This window comes from Eriocheir sinensis, chromosome 61 (genome assembly GCF_024679095.1).
Source record: "Eriocheir sinensis breed Jianghai 21 chromosome 61, ASM2467909v1, whole genome shotgun sequence".
In the NCBI taxonomy this organism is placed as follows: domain Eukaryota; kingdom Metazoa; phylum Arthropoda; class Malacostraca; order Decapoda; family Varunidae; genus Eriocheir; species Eriocheir sinensis.
In genome coordinates, this window is record NC_066569.1 from 5,692,637 (window position 1) to 5,712,636 (window position 20,000).

The following is a 20,000-nucleotide window of genomic DNA, read 5'->3' on the forward strand; positions in this document are numbered from 1 at the left end:
AGAAAATAAAAGAAAAAAAGTGAAAATAATAGGAGGAAAAGAGTGAAAATAAAAGGAGGAAAAGAGAAAATAAAAGAAAAAAGTGAAAATAATAGGAAAAAGTGAATATAATAGGAAAAGAGTGAAAATAAAGGGAGGAAAAGAGAAATAAAGTTAAATAAATGAAAAAAAGGAAAATGCATCCAGGGAAGAAAGGGGAAGCAAGGGAAAAAAAGGGAAAGTAAGGGAAATAAATGGAATGTAAGGAAAAGTGAGGAAAATTAAGGGAAAATAAGGAAAAGTAAGGGAGACAAAGGGAAAAGTATGGGGGAAAAAAGGAAATAAATGGAAAGTAAAGGAAATAAAGGGAAAGGAAGGGAAAAAAAGGAAGTTTAGGGAAAAAAAGGGAAATTGAAAGTAAGAAAGGTTAGCTAAGGGGAAACTAAAGGAATGTGGCCGCCATATCGCACCTGAGGGACTGACCAATAGGAAGCGTTCATTAGAGTGACGTCACGAGTGGGGGGGGGGGGGTTAATGAGTCAGGTGGATCAGGTGAAGCCCGTTACCTGCCCGCCACCTGTGATAACGCCCCCCTCCACCTGTCGATCGGCCTGTCTATCCCGCCTGTCTGTCTGTCTGTCCGTCAATTTGTATTTTTAATTTCTTTTGTAAAACTTTGTCTATTTGTATATTTAATTAGGTGTATGTGTGTTTGTTTGTTAGGGTGTTTCTCTGTCTGTCTGTCTGTCTGTCGGTAACCTTTTGTCTTTTTATCTGTCTGTTTGTCCGTTTATATGTCTGAGTTGTCTGTCTGTTATTTGTTTTGCTGTTTATATGTCTGTTTGTCTGTCTGTTTGCCTGTCTGTCTGTCTATGGTTCTCTCTTGGCTTGTTTTCCTGTTTAAATTTACTCTCTACCTTTCTTACTTTTTATCATTATTACTATTTTATTATTTATACTTATTATTACTTTTTTTATTTGTACCTTTTCTTCATTTTTCATTTCTTACCTTTTCTTTCTACCTCTCTATCTTTATATCTTGTTTTTCCTTACCTTTTGTTTTGCTCATATATTCTATTCCAGAGTTTACCAGTGAAGGGGATGAAAGAATGGAGATGCTTGTTAACTCTTGCATAAGGGGTTTGAACAGTATTGGGATGAGCACGAGTAGAAAGTCGAGTGCAGCGGGGCCGCGGGAATGGGGGAGGCATGCAGTTAGCAAGTTCAGAAGAGTAGTCAGCGTGAAAATGTCGATAGAAGATAGAAAGAGATGCAACATGGCGGCGAAATTTAAGAGCTGTCAGCAAGAGGAGGAGAGCTGATGAGACGAAGAGCCTAGACTCCACTCTGTCCAGGAGAGCTGTGTGAGTGGAGCCCCCCCACACGGCAGATGCATACTCCATACGAGGGCGGACAAGGCCCCTGTATATGGAAAGCATCTGTGCGGGGGAGAAGAACTGACGGAAACGATACAGAACGCCCAACCTCGAGGAAGCTGATTTAGTGAGAGAGGAGATGTGAAGTTTCCAGTTGAGATTCTTAGCTAAGGATAGACCGAGGATGTTTAGTGTTGAAGAAGGTGACAGCTGAGTGTTGTCGAAGAATAGGGGATAGGTGTTTGGAAGATTGTGTCCAGTTGATAGGTGCAGAAATCAGGTTTTTGAGGCATTGAAGGACACAAGGTTCCTTTTACCCCAATCGGAAATGATAGCAAGGTCTGAGGTTAAGCGTTCTGCAGCCTCCAGTCTGGAGTCTTGTAATTCCTGTTGAGAGGGTCTTCTGTTAAAAGAAGTTGAATAATGCAGAGTGGAGTCGTCAGCGTATGAATTGAAAGGACAGTTTGTTATAGAAAGAAGATCATTGATGAATAACAGGAAGAGAGTGGGTGATAGGACAGAGCTCTGAGGAACACCACTGTTAATAGGTTTAGGGGAAGAACAGTGACCGTCTAAACTATATACGTGTGTCTTTCTCTGTCTTTGTCTATCGTTCTGTTTTTATATCTATCTATCACTCCATGTTTATCATTCAATGCATCTATCCATCTATCAATCACTCAGGTGGATCCACACTAGACAGGTAATTCGGAGTGATAATGAGTTCTCAATTAACAGGTGTCGCTAGGGAAGGGTCTCTCTCTCTCGTGGGTTTAAAATTTTGCACGCATTTTTTTGTGTCAATATATAAAAAAAATAGAGGAAAAAATTGGAGTTCAAGGTCACAAGAAAAAAAGGGAGAGTGAAATAATTGATCGAGGAAAGATTATTATTATTTTTTTTGTAATTAGGAAAACAATGAAAGGGAAGGGAAGATAATGGGGATGGAAGGGAGGAGAAAGGGAGAAGAAAGAAGGAAGGAAGGAAGAAGGAAGAACCGAGAGATGATAATTATGGATGAGTTAGTGAGTGAATAATTGAATGAAGGAGGAGAATGGAAAGAAAGGAAAGAAAGAAGGGGGAAAGAAAGAAAGAAGAAAAGAATGAATGAATGAATGAAGTAAAGAAGGAAGGATAGAAGGAAAAAAGAACGTAGGAAAAAGAAAAAGAAAGGAAAAAAAGAAAGGAATACAGAAATTGGTTAAAAAAAAAGGAAGGAGGGAAGGAAGAAAGGAAGAAAGAAAGAAAAGAGGAAAGAAGAAAGAAAGGAAAGAAAGAAAGCAGACAGAAAGGAAGGAAGGAGAAAGGGAAATCATGAAGAGAGGAAAGGAAGAAAACAATGAAGGAAAAGAAAGAAAGGAAGGAAGTAAAGAAGAAACAAATAAATAAAATCATAAAGAGAGGAGAAGAAGGAAGTATGGCAGGAAGAAATTAAGAAAGGAAGACAAACAGGAAGAAATGAATGAGTGAATGAAAGAAGGAATGAATGAAGCCAGACTTAAAAAAATGAATGAAGGAAGGAAGTAAAGGAAGGAAGGAAGAAAGGAAAGGAAGGAAGGAAGGGAAGGAGAGAGAAATGAAGAAATGAATGAGTCAGTGAATGAAGGAAGGAAGGCAGGCAGGCTCGGGGTAGCCCAGGTAAAGAGCTCACCTTGCGCCCTAATTAAGCTGTGCGTGGCGTGATTTACCTGTGCCATTAGGAGTGAGGAGAGGAGCCCGTCTTTAACCGCGTTCCCATCTGTATCCTTCCTTCCTTTCTTCCTTCCTCCCTTCCTTCCTTCCTTCCTTCCTTCATTCATTCATTCATTCCTCCCTTCCTTCCTTTCTTCCTTCCTTCCTTCTTTCTATTCTTTGTTTCCTTCTTCCTTCTTTCCTTCCTTCCTTCTTCCTTCTATCTATTCCTTCTTTCCATCCTTCCTTCCTTCTTTTCTTCCTTCCATCCTTTCCATCCTTCCTTCTTTCCTGCTCTTCCTTTTTGCTTCCTTCATTTTCTATTCCTTTTTGCTTCTTTCTCCTTCCTTCCTTCCTTCGTTTTCTTCTTTCTTGCTTCCTTCTATTATTTATTCTCTTTTTTCCTTTCTTAGTTTTTCCTTTCTTTCCTTCCTTTCTTCTCTTCCTTCTTGCTTCTTTCTCTTATTTTCTTCTCGTTTCTCCCTTTTTTTCCTTCCTTCCTTTCTTTCCTTTCTCCTTCCTTCCTTCCTTCCTTCCTTCTCCTTCTTCCTTACTACTTTCCCTCATTCCTCCATTCTTTATGAAATTAAAACTAAATATAATAATACTAGTAATAAAATGATGATGAAGATGATGATGGTTGTGTGTGTGTGTGTGTGTGTGTGTGTGTGTGTGTGTGTGTGTGTGTGTGTGTGTGTGTGTGTGTGTGTTCGCTACGTGCTGATTGCTTAATCAGAGAGAGAGAGAGAGAGAGAGAGAGAGAGAGAGAGAGAGAGAGAGAGAGAGAGAGGCCAATCACCAAGGCCACTAACTGACAACGGATCTCTCTCTCTCTCTCTTTTTTTTTTATTTAAACATAGGCACATGTATACTATTTACATACCCAAAGGTGCACTGTCGTGTGCTGCCTATTCAAAGGGCAGAATAAAATCTATATAAAAAATAACTACATAAACTATAAAAAAATATATATATATACTATAAAAAAAACATACAATACAGAATATATGTGAACGCACTGCACACTACACTCGTGTCACTGCTCCACCACGAGTGTCAGTGGAGTGAGGAGTGAGCCCCTCCAGTGGTGGGCCAACAGTTTTATTTTTTGGGTGTTCATCTCCCGGATGTTTGGTATACAGGCCGTGAACATGTTCCACATCCGGCAGACTCTTCCCGAAAAGGTGCGCTGGTGCTGGCTGGTACGGGAACACGGCACCTCCACTGCGTCACCACGGGATAGCACCGTTCTCGTGTCCCGCGTGGTGACTCTCGGAGGTTGGCGTAAGCCCACCAGATGTGGCACTCCCTGCACTTGTGCCTTATGTAACACCACAAGAGCAGCTACGTCCCTGCGGTGTTCCAAGGAGTCGACGGAGCTGAGAGTTTCCTGCCCGGTTGGGGGGTCTGCCGCATCCACCAGTCGCAGTGCCCGTCTCTGGATGGCGTCGAGTCTCCCGCTGTGCGAGGCAGCACACGACATCCAAGAGAGGGCAGCGTACTCCAGGTAAGGCCGTATCTGGGCCTTGTAGAGTAGCAGCCTCCCTTTTTTGTCGAGGAAGCTGGCCACCCTTCGCAGGCAGGAGACTCTGTGGGAGGCCTCTCTCTTTTATTTAAACAGGGCTTTCAGAATATTGTGCTAAAGTTGAAGGTTTTAAGCTTCATCTATCTATAGCTACATACAAGACACATTGAATTACTGCCTAGAAGTCCTAATCCAGCTGTTCACCTCCCGCTTGAAGTCTTGAAGTGACGCGCGATGGTGGAGGTCGGTGTGGCTAACAAGCTGGTTCCACAGGCGGCTGTAGCGGGCTGGAAGGAGCGGAAGTGGTGTTCTGTCCTGGAGAAGGGCACAGCCACTTGTTCCTGTCTGTGGGGTGCTGCTCGGGTGGAGTGTATGGGGTTGGGGCGCAGGAGCTTGAGAGCTGCCAGGTGGGTGTGTTTAGGTTGTGTGCCTTGTACATTACACACAGGCCTGCCACATCCCTGCGCTCCTGGAGAGGTTGCAGGAGCCACGCGTGCTGAGGACATGTGCGATGTATAAGTCGTTGGGCTCTGGCCTGGACACGATCCAGGGTTGCAAGGTAGGATGGAGGGCAGGAGGACCAGGCGAGGGGGGAGTACTCCATGAGGGGGCGTACTTGTGCCTTGTAGAGCACCTCAGTCCCTTTGGCGTCAAGTAGATGGGAGATGCGCCGTACACAGCTGAGTTTCCATGCTGCATTTTTTGATATTTTTTTAGCATGGTTGGTGAAGGAGAGTCCCGCGTCGAACTCCACTCCGAGAATGGAGATGGAGTCTTGAAGGGGTAGCGTTTTCCCCTCCAGTTGTATCCCCGGCCCGGCTAGATTGTTGATATCTCGCCTGCGGGATATTACCATTGCTTGCGTTTTGTCAGGGGCCAGGGTGACTTGCCAGCAGCCACTCCAGGCGATAATTTTGTCGAGTGCCATGTTGATGCGACACACTGTGCCTTGCCAGTCCTGTCTGTCGCTGGTGAAGGCAAGGGTGCAGTTGTCAGCGTACGCCTGGGCCTCAGGGATGAGCTGGAGAATGTCATTGAAATAAACATTCCACAGTAGAGGCCCTAGTACGCTGCCCTGGGGCACGCTTGCATTGATGGGGTGCTGGCTTGAGGTGTGGCCGTTAATCACCACCTGTAACGCCCTGTCCTGGAGGTAGTCCCCAATGAGTTGCAGGAGGGCGCCTCGCACACCTAGGCTCTTCAGCTTGGCGATGAGGCCTTGGTGCCAAACCCTGTCGAAGGCTCCGGCTATGTCAAGAGCCACGACGAAGGTGTCGAGTCCCCTGTCCAGCGAGTGGTTCCATGAGACAGAGTTAAGGAGCAGCAGGTCTGCAGCAGATCTTCCCTGCCGGAAGCCGAATTGCTTGGAGTTGAGGAGATGGTGGGCATCGAGGAAGGCCGTGAGTTTGGTTGTTATAAGGGACTCCAAGATTTTCCCAACAGTGGAGAGGAGGGATACTGGGCGGTAGTTCTTTGGGTCCTGTTTGCCTTTTTTCTTGTATATGGCCACCACTCTTGCTTTCTTCCAAAGTGTGGGCCACTTGGAGGTGGAAAGGATGTTATTGAAGATGGTGGTAAGTGGTAGGGCGAGCTGGCCAGCGCATCTTTTTAGCAGGTGAGGGCTGATGTTGTCAGGCCCTAGGGCTTTCTTGGGGTCTATTTGCATCAGCAGATTTTTTACCTCCTCCATGGTGACAGTGAGACTCTCCAGAGAGGCCCTGGTGAGGGATGGCAGCTTCGGGGGGGCGCGGAGGGGATCAGGTACTGACATTTTGGAAGAGAAGTGGGCCGCCAGTAGCTCCGCCTTGTCTTTGTCGCGCATAGCCACTGACCCATCTGGCCTGACGAGGGGTGGGATGGCGTTGTCGGCTGAGAGGCCTTGTTGTTGTTTCACTCCACTCCACCACTCCTTGTTACCCACCGACTGTCCGCTGAGCTTGGTCTTCATTACCTCCTTCCAGCGTTGTATAGCCTGTTTTTGCACCCGGCTCATGTTCTTGCAGGCTTCTCTGTGTAAGGTTTTATTATGCTCTCTCTCTCTTTTTATTTAAACATACATATATATTTACAAAGACCCAAAGGTGCACTGCCGTGTGCTGTCTATTCAAAGGGCATAGTCTATATAAAAGAAAAAATATTAAAAATAAAAACAAACATTACATGCTCTCTCTCTCTCTCTCTCTCTCTCTATCAGGAAGTAAACTCATTAATTACCTGTTGGTAAATCAGGTGTAAATATGGTCACTAATTGGACAGGTAAAATTATTATTATTATTATTATTATTATTATTATTATTATTATTATTATTATTATTATTATTATTATTATTATTATTATTATTATTATTATTATTATTATTATTATTATTATTATTATTATTATTATTATTATTATTATTATTATTATTATTATTATTATTATTATTATTATTATTATTATTATTATTATTATTATTATTATTATTATTATTATTATTATTATTATTATTATTATTATTATTTACTACTACTACTACTACTACTACTTCACTCTATCTTTCCTCCATTTTTTCCTTTCTTTTTTTTTTCCTTCCTTCCTTCCTTCCTTGCTTCCTTCCTTCCTTCGTTCCTTCGTTCCTTCCTTTCTTCCTTCCTTCCTTCCTTCCTTCCTTCCTTCCTTGCTTCCTTCCTTCCTTCCTTGCTTCCTTCCTTCCTTCCTTCCTTCCTTCCTTCGTTCCTTCGCTCCTTCCTTTCTTCCTCTCTTCTGTCTTTCTTTTCTTATTATTGTTTTTGGAGAGAGAGAGAGAGAGAGAGAGAGAGAGAGAGAGAGAGAGAGAGAGAGAGAGAGAGAGAGAGAGAGAGAGAGAGAGCAAAGAATGAAAGTCAGACTCAGAAAGGCAAACAGACAGCCAGGTAGAAAGATAAACACACACACACACACACACACACACACACACACACACACACACACACACACACACACACACAGGGAGAAAATCGATGCAGTGAAAAACAGAGAAAGAGGAATTAAAGAGGAATTAAGAGGAATAAGAAGTGATGATTAAAAAAGAAGAAATAAATGAAGAGAAAGGAAGGAAGAGGAATAAAAAGTGATAAAGTATGAAAACAGAGAAGGAAATGTAATGAAGCAGTTAAAAGAAAAGAAAAAATAAAGAAAAAAATAGAAAAGAAATGAATGGAAAAGAAAAAATAAAGAAAAAATAGAAAAGAAATGAATGGAAAAGAAAAAATAAAGAAAAAATAGAAAAGAAATGAATGGAAAAGAAAAAAAAAGAAAAAAAATAGAAAAAGAAATAAATAAAAAATGAAAAATACCGAAAAACAAATGTTCAAAATAAAGAATGATTAAGAAAAAAAAAATAAAGATAAATAAAGAGTTAAAGTTAATAATGAGACGAGTTTGTAAGAAAAAGTCCATGAAGTTTTCAAATAAAGCGAGAGAGAGAGAGAGAGAGAGAGAGAGAGAGAGAGAGAGAGAGAGAGAGAGAGAGAGAGAGAGAGAGAGAGAGAGAGAGAGAGAGAGAGAGAGACTATTGGACACTTTCAATAAGAGCTGTTGCCGAGAAAACAATAAAGAAAATGGGTCTGTTGAAGATAATGAAGGCGCGGTGTATTAGCTGTAGTAGTAGTAGTAGTAGTATTAGTAGTAGTGGTAGTTGCAGTAGTAGTAGTAGTAGTAGAAGTAGCAGTAGTAGTAGCAGTAGTAGTGGTAGTAGTAGTAGCAGTAGTAGTGGTAGTAGTAGTAGTATTAGTAGTTGTAGTAGTAGTAGTAGTAGTAGTGATGGTGGTGGAAATATTGAGAATACAAGAACAGAAAACAATAGAAAAAAAAGTAGGAAAAGAAGTAAAGAAAGATAGTAGAAAGGAAGGATTTGGAAAAGATAGGAGCTTAACAGAGAGAATGGCAAACTAAGCAAAAAAAAAAAAAGAAGGAAAAAAAAGAAAACGATAGAATGAATATATATAAGACAGATAGACAGAGTGATGAATAGTAGTAGTAGTAGTAGTAGTAGACGTTAAAAAGTAATGATAATGATAAGAATAACACTACTACTACTACTACTACTACTACTACTACTACTACTACTACCTCCAACAACCACCAACACCAACAACAGCAACAACAAAAAACAACTACATTACCAACGACACTTATAACAGTAATTCCCCGCGCAATCACACAGGTAAAAGGTGATTAACGAGCCAATTAACGTGGCCCGGGACTACGTTATCGGGTGTGTGAGACTCGTTTGGTATACCTGACATGGCTAACGAAGCGGCAGGTGTGTGTGTGTGTGTGTGTGTGTGTGTGTGTGTGTGTGTGTGTGTGTGTGTGTAGGTGTTGAAATGGAAAGTTAAAAAAAGAAAATAAAAAAAGAAGAAAAAATGGAGAAAAAAATTGAATGAAAGGGAAATAAGATTAATAAGAAAAGATAATAAGAGAAAGGAGGAAGAGAAGAAAGAGGAGAAAGGATAATGAGAGATAATACAAGAGAGAGAGAGAGAGAGAGAGAGAGAGAGAGAGAGAGAGAGAGAGAGAGAGAGAGAGAGAGAGAGAGAGAGAGAGAGAGAGAGAGAGAGAGAGAGAGTTTGTGAGCTACACATTAACGCACATTCTTTTTTTTAATTATTTAAACAAATTTTTACAAAAAAAGAGGCTCAAAATTACACTTTTTAGGTATACTTATTCTAAGAGCCTGTGTATGGGACAAATTGAATTGTCGAATGTTGAAACATACAATCATACAAATACAAAATACGAAAAAAATCAAGAAAAACGTAAAAACAATATGGAATAATGTCAGTTTGTCACTTTATATTTATAGTTCATAGCACTAGCGCACTTGTGTGTCCCTCACGCCACCTGTGAGCAGCCAGCTTCACCTGCTGCGTGCTCATGTTCTCCACTTGGGGAGTGGCTGCCGTGAACATGTTCCACAGGCGTGTGGTCCTGGCTGTATATGTGCGCTGGTGCTGCCTGGAGTGTGATCGAGGCACCTCCACGAGCTGGTCGCCGGAGAGTGCTGTCCGGGTGAACCTCTGGGCAGCGCGTGGAGGGAGCCTCAAGCTGCTGAGGTGGGGAACCCCCTGCACCTGGGCTTTGTAACACACCACCAGTGCTGAGACATCACGGCGGTGCTCCAGCGATGTCACAGTGGCAGATGACTCCTCCGGGTGCTCCCTGGCCTCCACCAGACGCAGTGCTCGTCGCTGCACTGCGTCGAGCCTCTGCATGTGGGTGGCAGCACTCGCCATCCAGCACAGGGCACCGTACTCCAGATACGGTCGTATCTGTGCCTTGAAGAGAGTGAGGATGCCCCTTGGGTCGAGGGATCCCGCCACTCTTCGCAGGGCAGAGACTCGCAGGGAGGCCTGGCGGGCAACAGCTCGGACGTGGAGGTCGAAGCGCAGGCTTTGGTCCACAGTCACTCCCAGGACCTTGATGTGGTCCTGGAGGGGCAGACTCTTGCCTCCAAGACGCAGCTGGCCTGAGAATGCTCGAGAGGCGTCTGGGGACCGTGAGATGACTATGGCCTGCGTCTTCTCCGGGGCGAGGGTGACCTGCCACTCCTCTCCCCACTGCTCCACCAGGCTGAGCTGCCTGTTGATCTCCTCGACGGCGCGCTGGCTGTCGGGGCGGCAGTAGGAGCGGGAGAGTGTGCAGTCATCGGCGTAGGCTGACACTGCCGATAGCTGCCGGAGGAGATCGTCGATATATATGTTCCACAGGATTGGGCCAAGCACGGAACCCTGTGGAACTGAGGCATGCACTGGTGAAGGCCTTGATGACTGCCCGTTGATCACCACCTGAAGGGTCCTCCCCTGGAGGTAATCCTTGAGCAGCATCAGTAGGGCACCCTGGACACCTTTGGCGTGAAGCTTCTCAATGAGCCCCGCGTGCCAAACCCTGTCAAAGGCTCCAGCAATATCCAGGGCTACCACGAGTGTGTCCAGGCCTTCATCCAGTGCGTCTTGCCAATCCTTGGAGAGGAGAAGGAGGAGGTCCGCGGTGGACCGGCCAGGCCTGAAGCCAAACTGTCTATCTGAGAGGAGATGGCTCTCACTCAGATGCTGACAGATGACTACAGCCACCACACGCTCCAACACCTTGCTCATAAACGAGACTCCACCAGGCTTTGTTGCCAACTCCTGGGCCGCAAAGTTTCCGCTGCTGGTCCTCTCTCTGTCGCCTCTTCGCCCACGCGCAGGTAGCTGTCATCCGTTTGCAGACCTCCCGGTGTTGGACCTTATTTTGGCGTGGCGGATGACGCTTGTACCTCTCCCAGGCGGCATGCTTGGCCTCGGCAGCAACCCGGCATCGGAAACCGAACCAAGCGGGGTCACTAGGCCTGGCGAGGTACACCCTGCTGGGGACATATTGTTGCTGGAGGGCAAGGAGCTTGGTGGTGAGAGCCCGTGCCTTGGCCTCGGCGTCCCCAACCAACAGGGTCTCCCAGTCCGTGTCCTCCACGGCGTGTCTCACTGACGGCCAGTCGGCCCTCTCCCAAAGCCAGATGGTGCGCGGGACTGCGTCTTCCCTCTCTGTGGTCAGCTCAACCCGAGCCAGTACGGCATGGTGGCATAGTAAGAGCTGCCCACTGGCCCCAGCTGCTGGCAGCGGAGGCTGGCCTCGGGGAGGTCCGATAGCTCAGGGTCCAGTAGCCCTCCTCGCTCATGTGTGGGGAAGGTTACGTGGTTTACCAGACCCTGCACCGTCAGTAAGTTATCGAAGGCTCCCTGCTCCAGGTGGAAGTTTAGATCTCCCACCACCATCACGTGGGAGCACTGGTGACGCAGGAGCAGGGTGTCGAGCTCCTCCGTCAGGCAATCCAGAGGAGCCCGCCCTTGCCTAGGGGGGCGGTACATGACACAGAGGAGGCGACCACTGTTGTCCGTCAGTGCCACCCTGAAAAATAGAGCTTCCGTTTGGTGAGGCAGCGTCACCTCGAGCTTCTGTACATTTAGGCAGTCCTTAAAGCAGGCAGCCACGCCTCCGCCTGCTCTGTTCTCCCTGTCCTTCCTCACCCAGTGGGAATAACCCGGGATTTTGCCTCCACCTCCTCAGTGAGCCATGTTTCCGTCACAGCAACAGCGTCGGCTCGATGGCGCAGGACAAAATTGTGGGTGAGGCCGCCAACATTTGTGCGCATTCCCCTGACATTGGCCGACACGACGGTGAGATGCCGGGTGAGGCGCCCATGCCCTCGCCGCCTCGCGTTGGCTTGGCAGGGAGGTGTGGTGGTGAGGCGAGACGTGTTAGTGTCTGCCCTGCCACGAGGGGGCGGGCCAGGTGCGGTGAAGCTCAGGCTGTTGTTGGTGATGTTGCCAGGTGGGGGGCTGCTGGGTGTCCTGGAAGGGCTGCTGAGGGTGGAGAGTTTGCTGCCTCCCCAAGCCTCGGTTGTGCTCTCTCTCTCTCTCTCTCTCTCTCTCTCTCTCTCCTTGTGGTTGTGAAATTCGTGCCTCTTGGGAAATAAGGTTCTTGTTGCCTCTCTCTCTCTCTCTCTTTCTCCCATTTTCTCTTTCTTTTTTTTCTTTTTTTCTTTATTTTCTTTCTTTTCCTCTCACTTCCTTCCTTTTTTTCATTTCTGGCGGCGGTGTGTATACTCTCTCTCTCTCTCTCTCTCTCCCTTGTTTTTTTCTCTATTTCCTTTTCTTTGTTATTGTTTTATTTTTCATTATTTTCTTTCTCTTCGTTTTTTTCTTTTCATATTTTCTCTCTCTGGTCTTTTCTTTTTCTTTTTTTATTTCTTTATTTCTATTTGTCTCCTCTTTTTTCTTTTTCATCTATTCTTTCCTATCTTATTTTTCCTCTTCTTCCTTTTTCTTCTTTCTTTTAATTCATACTCCACACATCTTCTTCTCTTCCTTTCTTCTATTCATCCTTCACATTCACTTCTTTCACTTATTCTTTCTTTCTCTTTCCTTCGTAACAGCTTTCTTTTCTCCTCCTTACCTCCTTCCTTTCTTTCTTTCTTCCCTACCGTTTCTTCTTTCTTCCTTCCTTCCCTCCTCCTTCGCAGATTTACATTTGCATACAATTCGTCAAATATTCTGTGAGGGTATAAAGAATGGAGGAAGGGAGGGAGGGAGGAAGGAAAAGAATGGAGGAAGAAAGGAAGGAGGGAGAGAGAGGAAGGGAAGAAGGAGAGAGAGAGAGAGAGAGAGAGAGAGAGAGAGAGAGAGAGAGAGAGAGAGAGAGAGAGAGAGAGAGAGAGAGAGAGAGAGAGAGAGAGAGAGAGAGAGAGAGAGAGGAAGGGAAGGAAGGAGAGAGAGAGGAAAGGAAGTAGGAAGAGATAGGGACGAAGGGAAGGAAGGAGGGAGAGAGAGAGAGAGAGGAAGGGAAGAAGGAGGGAGAGAGAGAGGAAAGGAAGGTAGCAGGGAGAGAAAGGGAGGAAGGGAAAAAGGAGGGGGAGAGAGAGGAAGGGAAGGAAGGAGGGAGGGAATGGAGATGGAAGAGAAGATAGAAGAGAGAGAGAGAGAGAGAGAGAGAGAGAGAGAGAGAGAGAGAGAGAGAGAGAGAGAGAGAGAGAGAGAGAGAGAGAGAGAGAGAGAGAGAGAGAGAGAGAGAGAGAGAGACGGGGGGTGGGGGGTGCTGTATATCAATCAGTGTCCCTTGAAATCGTGCTGCCTCAACCCGTTTTCTTTGGAGGTGTCAGACAATATTATAATGAAGAAGAGGATGATAGATTATGCAGCATCTTCCCTCCTCCTCCTCCTCCTCCTCCTCCTCCTCCTCCTCTTACTACTACTATTATTACTACTAGTCTCTCTCTGTTATATATTTTTTTGTTTTTTCTTCTTCTTCTTCTTCTTCTATTTTTCTTCTTCTGCTTTTTCTTCTTCTTCTTCTTCTTTTTTTTTTCTTCTTCTTCTTCTTCTTCTTGTCTGTTCTTTCTTTCTCAGTTTGTTTTCTTTCTTTTTCTTTCTTTTTCTTTTTTCTTTCTTTTGTTTTATTTTTTCTTCCTCTGTCGAGTATTTTTTCTTTCTTCCTTTTCTTCTTTTTCCTTTCTTCTTCTTCCCTTTCTTCTTGTCTTGTTCTCTTCGTATGTCGTGTTTTTTTTTCTATTATTTTCTCTTTCTCTTCATTCACTTCCATCTTTTTCTTTTTTTCTCCTCCTCCTCCTCTTCCTCCTCCTTTTATCTACACCTTTTTCTTCTTCCTTTATATTATTACGATCTTCTGCCTCTGTCTCCTCCTCCTCCTCCTCCTCCTCCTCATCATCATCATCATCATTCCATTCCTTCTCATCCTTAATTAACTGACTGGAACAATTATTAGCAGAAAAGGAATAAGGTAATTTAGTTGAGGGGATTAGCAATAGGAATTCCCGTCCTTTAGAAATCCTGGAATACTGGAATGGTGGAGATGAAGGTGGGGGGAGGGGGGGAGGGAGAAGAGAAAGGGATGGGTAGAAGAGAAAGGGAGGGGGAGGAAAGAGAAATGGATGAGGAACAGAGGAGAAAGAGGAGAGGAGAAGGGAAAGTGTATAGGAGAAGAGAAAGGGAGGAGGAGGAGAGATAAATGGAAGAGGAACATAGGAGAAAGAAGAGAGGAGAGGGAAAGTGTATAGGGAAATGGAAGAGAAGAGAAAGAGAAAAGGAGGAGAGGGAAATGGAAGAGGAGCAGAAGAGAAAGAGGAGAGAGAGGAGAAGGGAAAGGGTATAGCAGAAGAGAAATGGTAGAGAAGAGAAAGAGAAAAGGAGGAGAGGGAAATGGAAGAGGAGCAGAAGAGAAAGAGGAGAGAGAGGAGAAGGGAAAGGGTATAGCAGAAGAGAAATGGTAGAGAAGAGAAAGAGAAAAGGAGGAGAGGGAAATGGAAGAGGAGGAGAAGAGAAAGAGGAGAGAGAGGAGAAGGGAAAGGGTATAGCAGAAGAGAAATGGTAGGAAGAGAAAGAGAAAAGGAGGAGAGGGAAATGGAAGAGGAGCAGAAGAGAAAGAGGAGAGAGAGGAGAAGGGAAAGGGTATAGCAGAATAGAAATGGTAGAGAAGAGAAAGAGAAAAGGAGGAGAGGGAAATGGAAGAGGAACAGAGGAGAAATAGGAGATAAGAAGGGAAAGAGTATAGGAGAAGAGAAAGGAAGTAAGAGAAGGAGAATTTGAAGATTAGAAGAGAAAGGGATGAGAAGATAAGAAAGGGATGAAGAGAAGAAAAAATGAAGAAGTGTGCGAAGGGAAGAGGAGAGGCAGGAAGCTCTCTTAACAGCCGTAAGGCAAAGCAACCAGGAGACCCTGGCAGCTCTGCGAGGCGGCTGGCAACACCCTCAAGTGAATCAAAGCACCCAGAACCCCCTCACCTTTCACTCCCATTCACTACTTAATCCCCAACTCCCACTCAAGCCTTCCTACCAGATACAGCCCCCCATCAACTTCCTCCCCCACCACCCACCTCAGCCCCTTCATCTATCACAACCCCAATCCTACCCATACCCACGCCCCCAATCCTATCCCCAGACCCAGCACCATCCTCTTCCCCAGACAAACCCCCAGACCCAGCACCATCCTCTTCCCCAGACAACCCCCAGACCCAGCACCATCCTCTTCCCCAGACAACCCCCCAGACCCAGCACCATCCTCTTCCTCAGACAAACCCCCAGACCCAGCACCATCCTCTTCCCCAGACAAACCCCCAGACCCAGCACCATCCTCTTCCCCAGACAAACCCCCAGACCCAGCACCATCCTCTTCCCCAGACAAACCCCCAGACCCAGCACCATCCTCTTCCCCAGACAAACCCCCAGACCCAGCACCATCCTCTTCCCCAGACAACCCCCAGACCCAGCACCATCCTCTTCCCCAGACAAACCCCCAGACCCAGCACGTGCCTCTTCAGCTGCCACAAAACACCTTTCCTCACTCCCCTGTGTTTCTAGGCCAGCAAAATGCCTACCACGAACAGTTCAGTGGCGCACATTCAGCGTAATAGCGAAATAAGATTAGATCTGCCAATTTAAGGGGATTCCATACTAACATTGGTGAGCTCACACATCAGTATGTGATAAAAAAAATAATGCCGATGTAGTATTTCTGAGTGAAACTTTTCTAAATGACACAGTGCCTGAAAACTATGCTAGAATTAAACGTTACTCTAAGTGGTACAGAAAAGATCGATCATCACAAGGAGGCGGTGTTGCATTGTGCCACAAGGAGACATTGAGTGTACAACTTATAGAGTATGACATTCCTGAAAACTTAGAAATAATCTTGTTCAAAATAATAAACAATAATGGCGCGGGTATTTTGTGTTGTGGGTGCTACAGACCTCCGGCACAAGGTCCTGCTGTGTTCCACTTTTTATTAAATAACATTGATAATATTATGACTGTAAATAAGTGTGACACACCGGCAACAATATAAACTGTTGTGAACCGGTGGCTGAGCAATTTGTGAACAGGTTAGGCTTTCAGATAGGGGATGCAAACTATGTTCCCTTTAACCTACAAACTAGTGCCGCCATATAATGTAATGTTAGGTACTAGGCCCTGATGTAACCAAGTGTCTGTGTAAATAAAAAAATAAAAAAGAAGGGAAGAAGAGAAAGAAAGGAAGAGAATATTGACTAAGAGAGAAAAGAGGAGATAAATATTTGAAGAGAAAGGAGGAGTAGGAGAGAAATGAAGGGTAGAAGAGAAAGAAAGAAAAAGATTGACTAAAAGAGAAAAGAGAAGAGAAATAGTTGAAGAGAAAGAAAAAGTAGAAGAGAACGTTAAGGTAGAAGAGAAAGCGAAAAGAAACTAAAGGAAGACATAGAAGGGAAAATAAAAAAAGAGAGAGGGAGATAAGAAGAGAAAGGAATAGTAGGAGAGAAAGAGAAGCTAAAAAGGAAAAGGAAAAGAGGAAAAGAAGTGGAAGACGTAACTAAGGAAAGGAAATGAAGAAAATATTGTGAAAAAGAAAGGAGAAAAATAAGAAAGGAAGAGAAAGGAAGAGAAAAATAGTGTGTGTGTGTGTGTGTGTGTGTGTGTGTGTGTGTGTGTGTGTGTGTGTGTGTGTGTGTGTGTGTGTGTGTGTGTGTGTGTGTGTGTGTTCTTTTTCTCAATCAAATGTCTTTACTTCTTTACTTCTTCGTGACGTAATTAGAAAAGAAAAGAAGAAAAAGAAGAGAGAGAGAGAGAGAGAGAGAGAGAGAGAGAGAGAGAGAGAGAGAGAGAGAGAGAGAGAGAGAGAGAGAGAGAGAGAGAGAGATAATAACTTCTTGCTGTGTCCTAGCTCAAAAGTGACATTTCTCTCTCTCTCTCTCTCTCTCTCATTCCTTCCCTTTTTCTTTCTCTTCATCTTTTTTTCTTCCTCCTCCCCTTCCTCTGTACTTTCAACTTAATTAACCAAAACGTATTCTTCTTCCTCCTCCTCTTTCTTCACCTCCTCCTCCTCCTCTTCTTCCTCTTCCTCCTCCCTTTATAAGAACCGTGACAGCGTTTGAAAATGCGGCAAATGTTATTCAACTTTGCAAAATGTGTTTCTCGCTGCGTAATGTAATTTTTGTATACCGTGTTGGGGGGGACCTCGTCTGGAGTGCGCAGTGCAGTTCTGAGCCCCCTGAGAGTTACGGGAGAACACAGTAACTTGACATGAAACAAAGGAGACGAGAAAGGAAAATAAGTTAGGTGGTTATGAAATGAGAAAGGAAAATAAGTTAGGTGGTTAGGTTAGGAAAAGAGATTGGAAAATAAGTTAGGTGGTTAGGAAAAGAAGTAGGTGGTTAGGTGTTAGGAGAAGAGGAAAATAAATTAGGTGGAAAAAAAGTGTTCTGTTTTAGTCATTTACGAGAGTACATCAACGTGACGGGAAAGGAAGTAGAAGATCAGTTTGAGGTGAGAAATAAAAGAGACAAAAAGGGGAAAAGAATGTTCTGTTTGTGTTATCTAAGAGAGTAAAAGACAGGAAATGAAGTAGAAGAAAAGGTTAGGGTAGAAAAGAGAGGGAAAGGGAAAAAAGGAAGACGTAGCGAAGGAAAGGAATAGAAAACAATGTGACAGGAAAGAAAGTAGAAGAGAAAATTGAAGGAAGAAAAAGAAAAAAGGAAGAGAAAGGAAAGGCGTAGCTAAGGAAAGGAAAAGACAGGAGAGAAAGTAGAAGAAAAAGTTGAGGTAGAAAAGGAAAAGGAGAAAAGAAAGGAAAGGTGTAACGAAGGAAAGGAATAGACAGGAAAGAAAGTAGAAGAGAAATTTGAGGATGAAAAGAAATGGAAAAAAAGGAAGAGAAAGGAAAAGCGTAACGAAGGAAAGGAAAGGACAGGAAAGAAAGTAGAATAGAAATTTGAGGATGAAAAGAAAAGGAAAAGGTGAAAAGAAAAATGCGTAACGAAGGAAAGGAAAAGACAGGAAAGAAAGTAGAAGAGAAATTTGAGGATGAAAAGAAAACGAAAAATGGAAAAGAAAGGAAAGGCGTAACGAAGGAAAGGAAAAGACAGGAAAGAAAATAGAATAGAAAGTTAAGATTGAAAAGAAAAGGGAAAAGTGGAAAAGAAGGAAAGACGTAGCTAAGGAAAGGAAAAGACAGGACAGAAAGTAGAAGAGAAATTTGAGTTTGAAAAGGTAAAAGGGGGAAAAAGGAAGTCGTTCAAAGGACAGGAATAGACAGGTAAGAAAGTAGAAGAGAAATTTGAGGTAGAAAAGAAAAGGAAAAAAGGGAACAAAAGAAAAGCGTAGGAAAAGAAAGGGATAGACAGGAAAGATAGCGGAAGAGAAAGTTTAGATAGAAAAGAAAGGGAAAAGGTGAAAGAAAGTAATGGGTAACGAAGGGAAGGAAAAGACAGGCAAGAAAGTAGAAGAGAAAGTTGAAGTAGAAAAGAAAAGGAAAAAGGGGAAAAAGGAAATCGTTCAAAGGAAAGAAATAGACAGGAAAGAAAGTAAAAGAGAAAGTTGAAGTAGAAAAGAAAAGGAAAAGAGGAAAAGAAAGGAATATACTAACTTATACCATCGTTGATAGCACAAATGTGGAAAGATCGACCAAAACGACTCAAGCACTTCAAGTTAGAAAAAAAAAAAGTTAATTACGCGGGGATTTCTAAGTCTTCACATGTATACCTAACGAAATCAGTAACGTCGATCACACCAATTATTCTTTTTAGCTTCAAACTGATCCGCTAACTGTGAATAAATGTGGCAAATAACTTTAATATGGGTAACTTGAGTAAACTGTTTGCCGGTTCATATAAGCGGTGCAGAATATATACATTGGGCGGAGTTTATTTTTTTTTATTTTCTTTCCTCGAAGTCACCCCCCAGAGAAAAAAAAAGAAATATAACTAGCAATAAATATGATTGTAATGAGTTTAATACCGGTCGCTGGAAATACTTGTGTACCAGTTCAGGAAAGCGATGCAGTTCAGACATTGACAGGACTTTATTTTTTCCTCGAAGTCATCCGCGAGAGAGAGAGAGAGAGAGAGAGAGAGAGAGAGAGAGAGAGAGAGAGAGAGAGAGAGAGAGAGAGAGAGAGAGAGAGAGAGAGAGAGAGAGAGAGAGAGAGAGAGATTGTTACACTGGTGGCAGCGGTGGGATACAGAAGAGAGAGAGAGAGAGAGAGAGAGAGAGAGAGAGAGAGAGAGAGAGAGAGAGAGAGAGAGAGAGAGAGAGAGAGAGAGAGAGAGAGAGATTGTTACATTGAAATAATAAGAGAGAGAGAGAGAGAGAGAGAGAGAGAGAGAGAGAGAGAGAGAGAGAGAGAGAGAGAGAGAGAGAGATTGTTACACTGGTGGCAGCGGTGGGATACAGAAGAGAGAGAGAGAGAGAGAGAGAGAGAGAGAGAGAGAGAGAGAGAGAGAGAGAGAGAGAGAGAGAGAGAGAGAGAGAGAGAGAGAGAGAGAGAGAGAGAGAGAGAGAGATTGTTTCAGTTTATCTTTCCCCACAGTCCCTCTCTCGTCCTTTCCGTTTCCTTCTTTTCCCTTTTCCTCTCATTTCCTTAACTTGTCTTTACTTCCTTTCCTAACCTTCCCTCACATTCCCTTCTTCCCTCCCTCTCTTCCTTTCCGTTTCCTTTTCTTCCTTTTCCTCTCATTTCCTTACCTTATCTTTACTTCCTTTCCTTACCATTCCCCACATTGCCTTCTATCCTGCCTCTTTCTCCGTTTCATTCTCTTCCCTTTCCTATCTTTTCCTTACTTCCTTTCTCACTCATTTCATCGCCCAAACACACACATTCAACAAGGCCTTCGTAGGGGTTTTGAGGCTTTCCATGAATATAGTTTTGCGGCCCTGGTGGGAGTTCGATCTTTCTTCTGTATCTTGAATGGGGAAAGACACGTATAAGAATCCTTTTAGTCTCCTTTTGGGGCTTTAGGAATAGTGGATGTGAGGGTTTGGAGCGTCTGTGAATAGCAAAGTAAACCAGCAAGGCAGCCAACTTTGTTTTGAGTCAACAGGTCTGATGCTGCGGGCTCCTATACGTTTTTCCATTCCCCATGTTACCTCCTCCTCTTTTCAATACTCCTCCTCCTCCTCTCTTCCTCC

The 20,000-nt window shown here is 44.1% G+C and overlaps 2 protein-coding genes across 2 annotated transcripts in view; one reads left to right on the plus strand and one right to left on the minus strand.

Moving 5' to 3' along the window:
- Positions 1 to 11,654: 11,654 nt before the first annotated feature.
- Positions 11,655 to 15,472, plus strand: LOC126986015 (uncharacterized). Its single transcript, XM_050841701.1, has 2 exons — positions 11,655 to 11,785; positions 14,890 to 15,472. Exons 1-2 carry the CDS (start codon positions 11,655 to 11,657, stop codon positions 15,470 to 15,472), a joined length of 714 nt encoding a protein of 237 aa, XP_050697658.1.
- Positions 15,473 to 15,485: 13 nt separating this feature from the next.
- The window catches only part of LOC126986016 (ionotropic receptor 21a-like), a 55,092-nt gene continuing 50,577 nt past the window's right edge, over positions 15,486 to 20,000 (minus strand). Inside the window, exon 12 of the mRNA XM_050841702.1 lies at positions 15,486 to 15,491. Within this exon, the coding sequence (XP_050697659.1) occupies positions 15,486 to 15,491 (6 nt within the window). The remainder of the gene's footprint in view (positions 15,492 to 20,000) is intronic.

Coding starts and splice junctions, on each gene's coding strand:
- LOC126986015 (XM_050841701.1), top strand. CDS start 11,655: ATGGCGCAGGACAAAATTGTGGGTGAGGCCGCCAACATTTGTGCGCAT. Junction 11,786..14,889: donor CGCGTTGGCTTGGCAGGGAG/GTGTGGTGGTGA, acceptor CTCCCACTCAAG/CCTTCCTACCAGATACAGCC.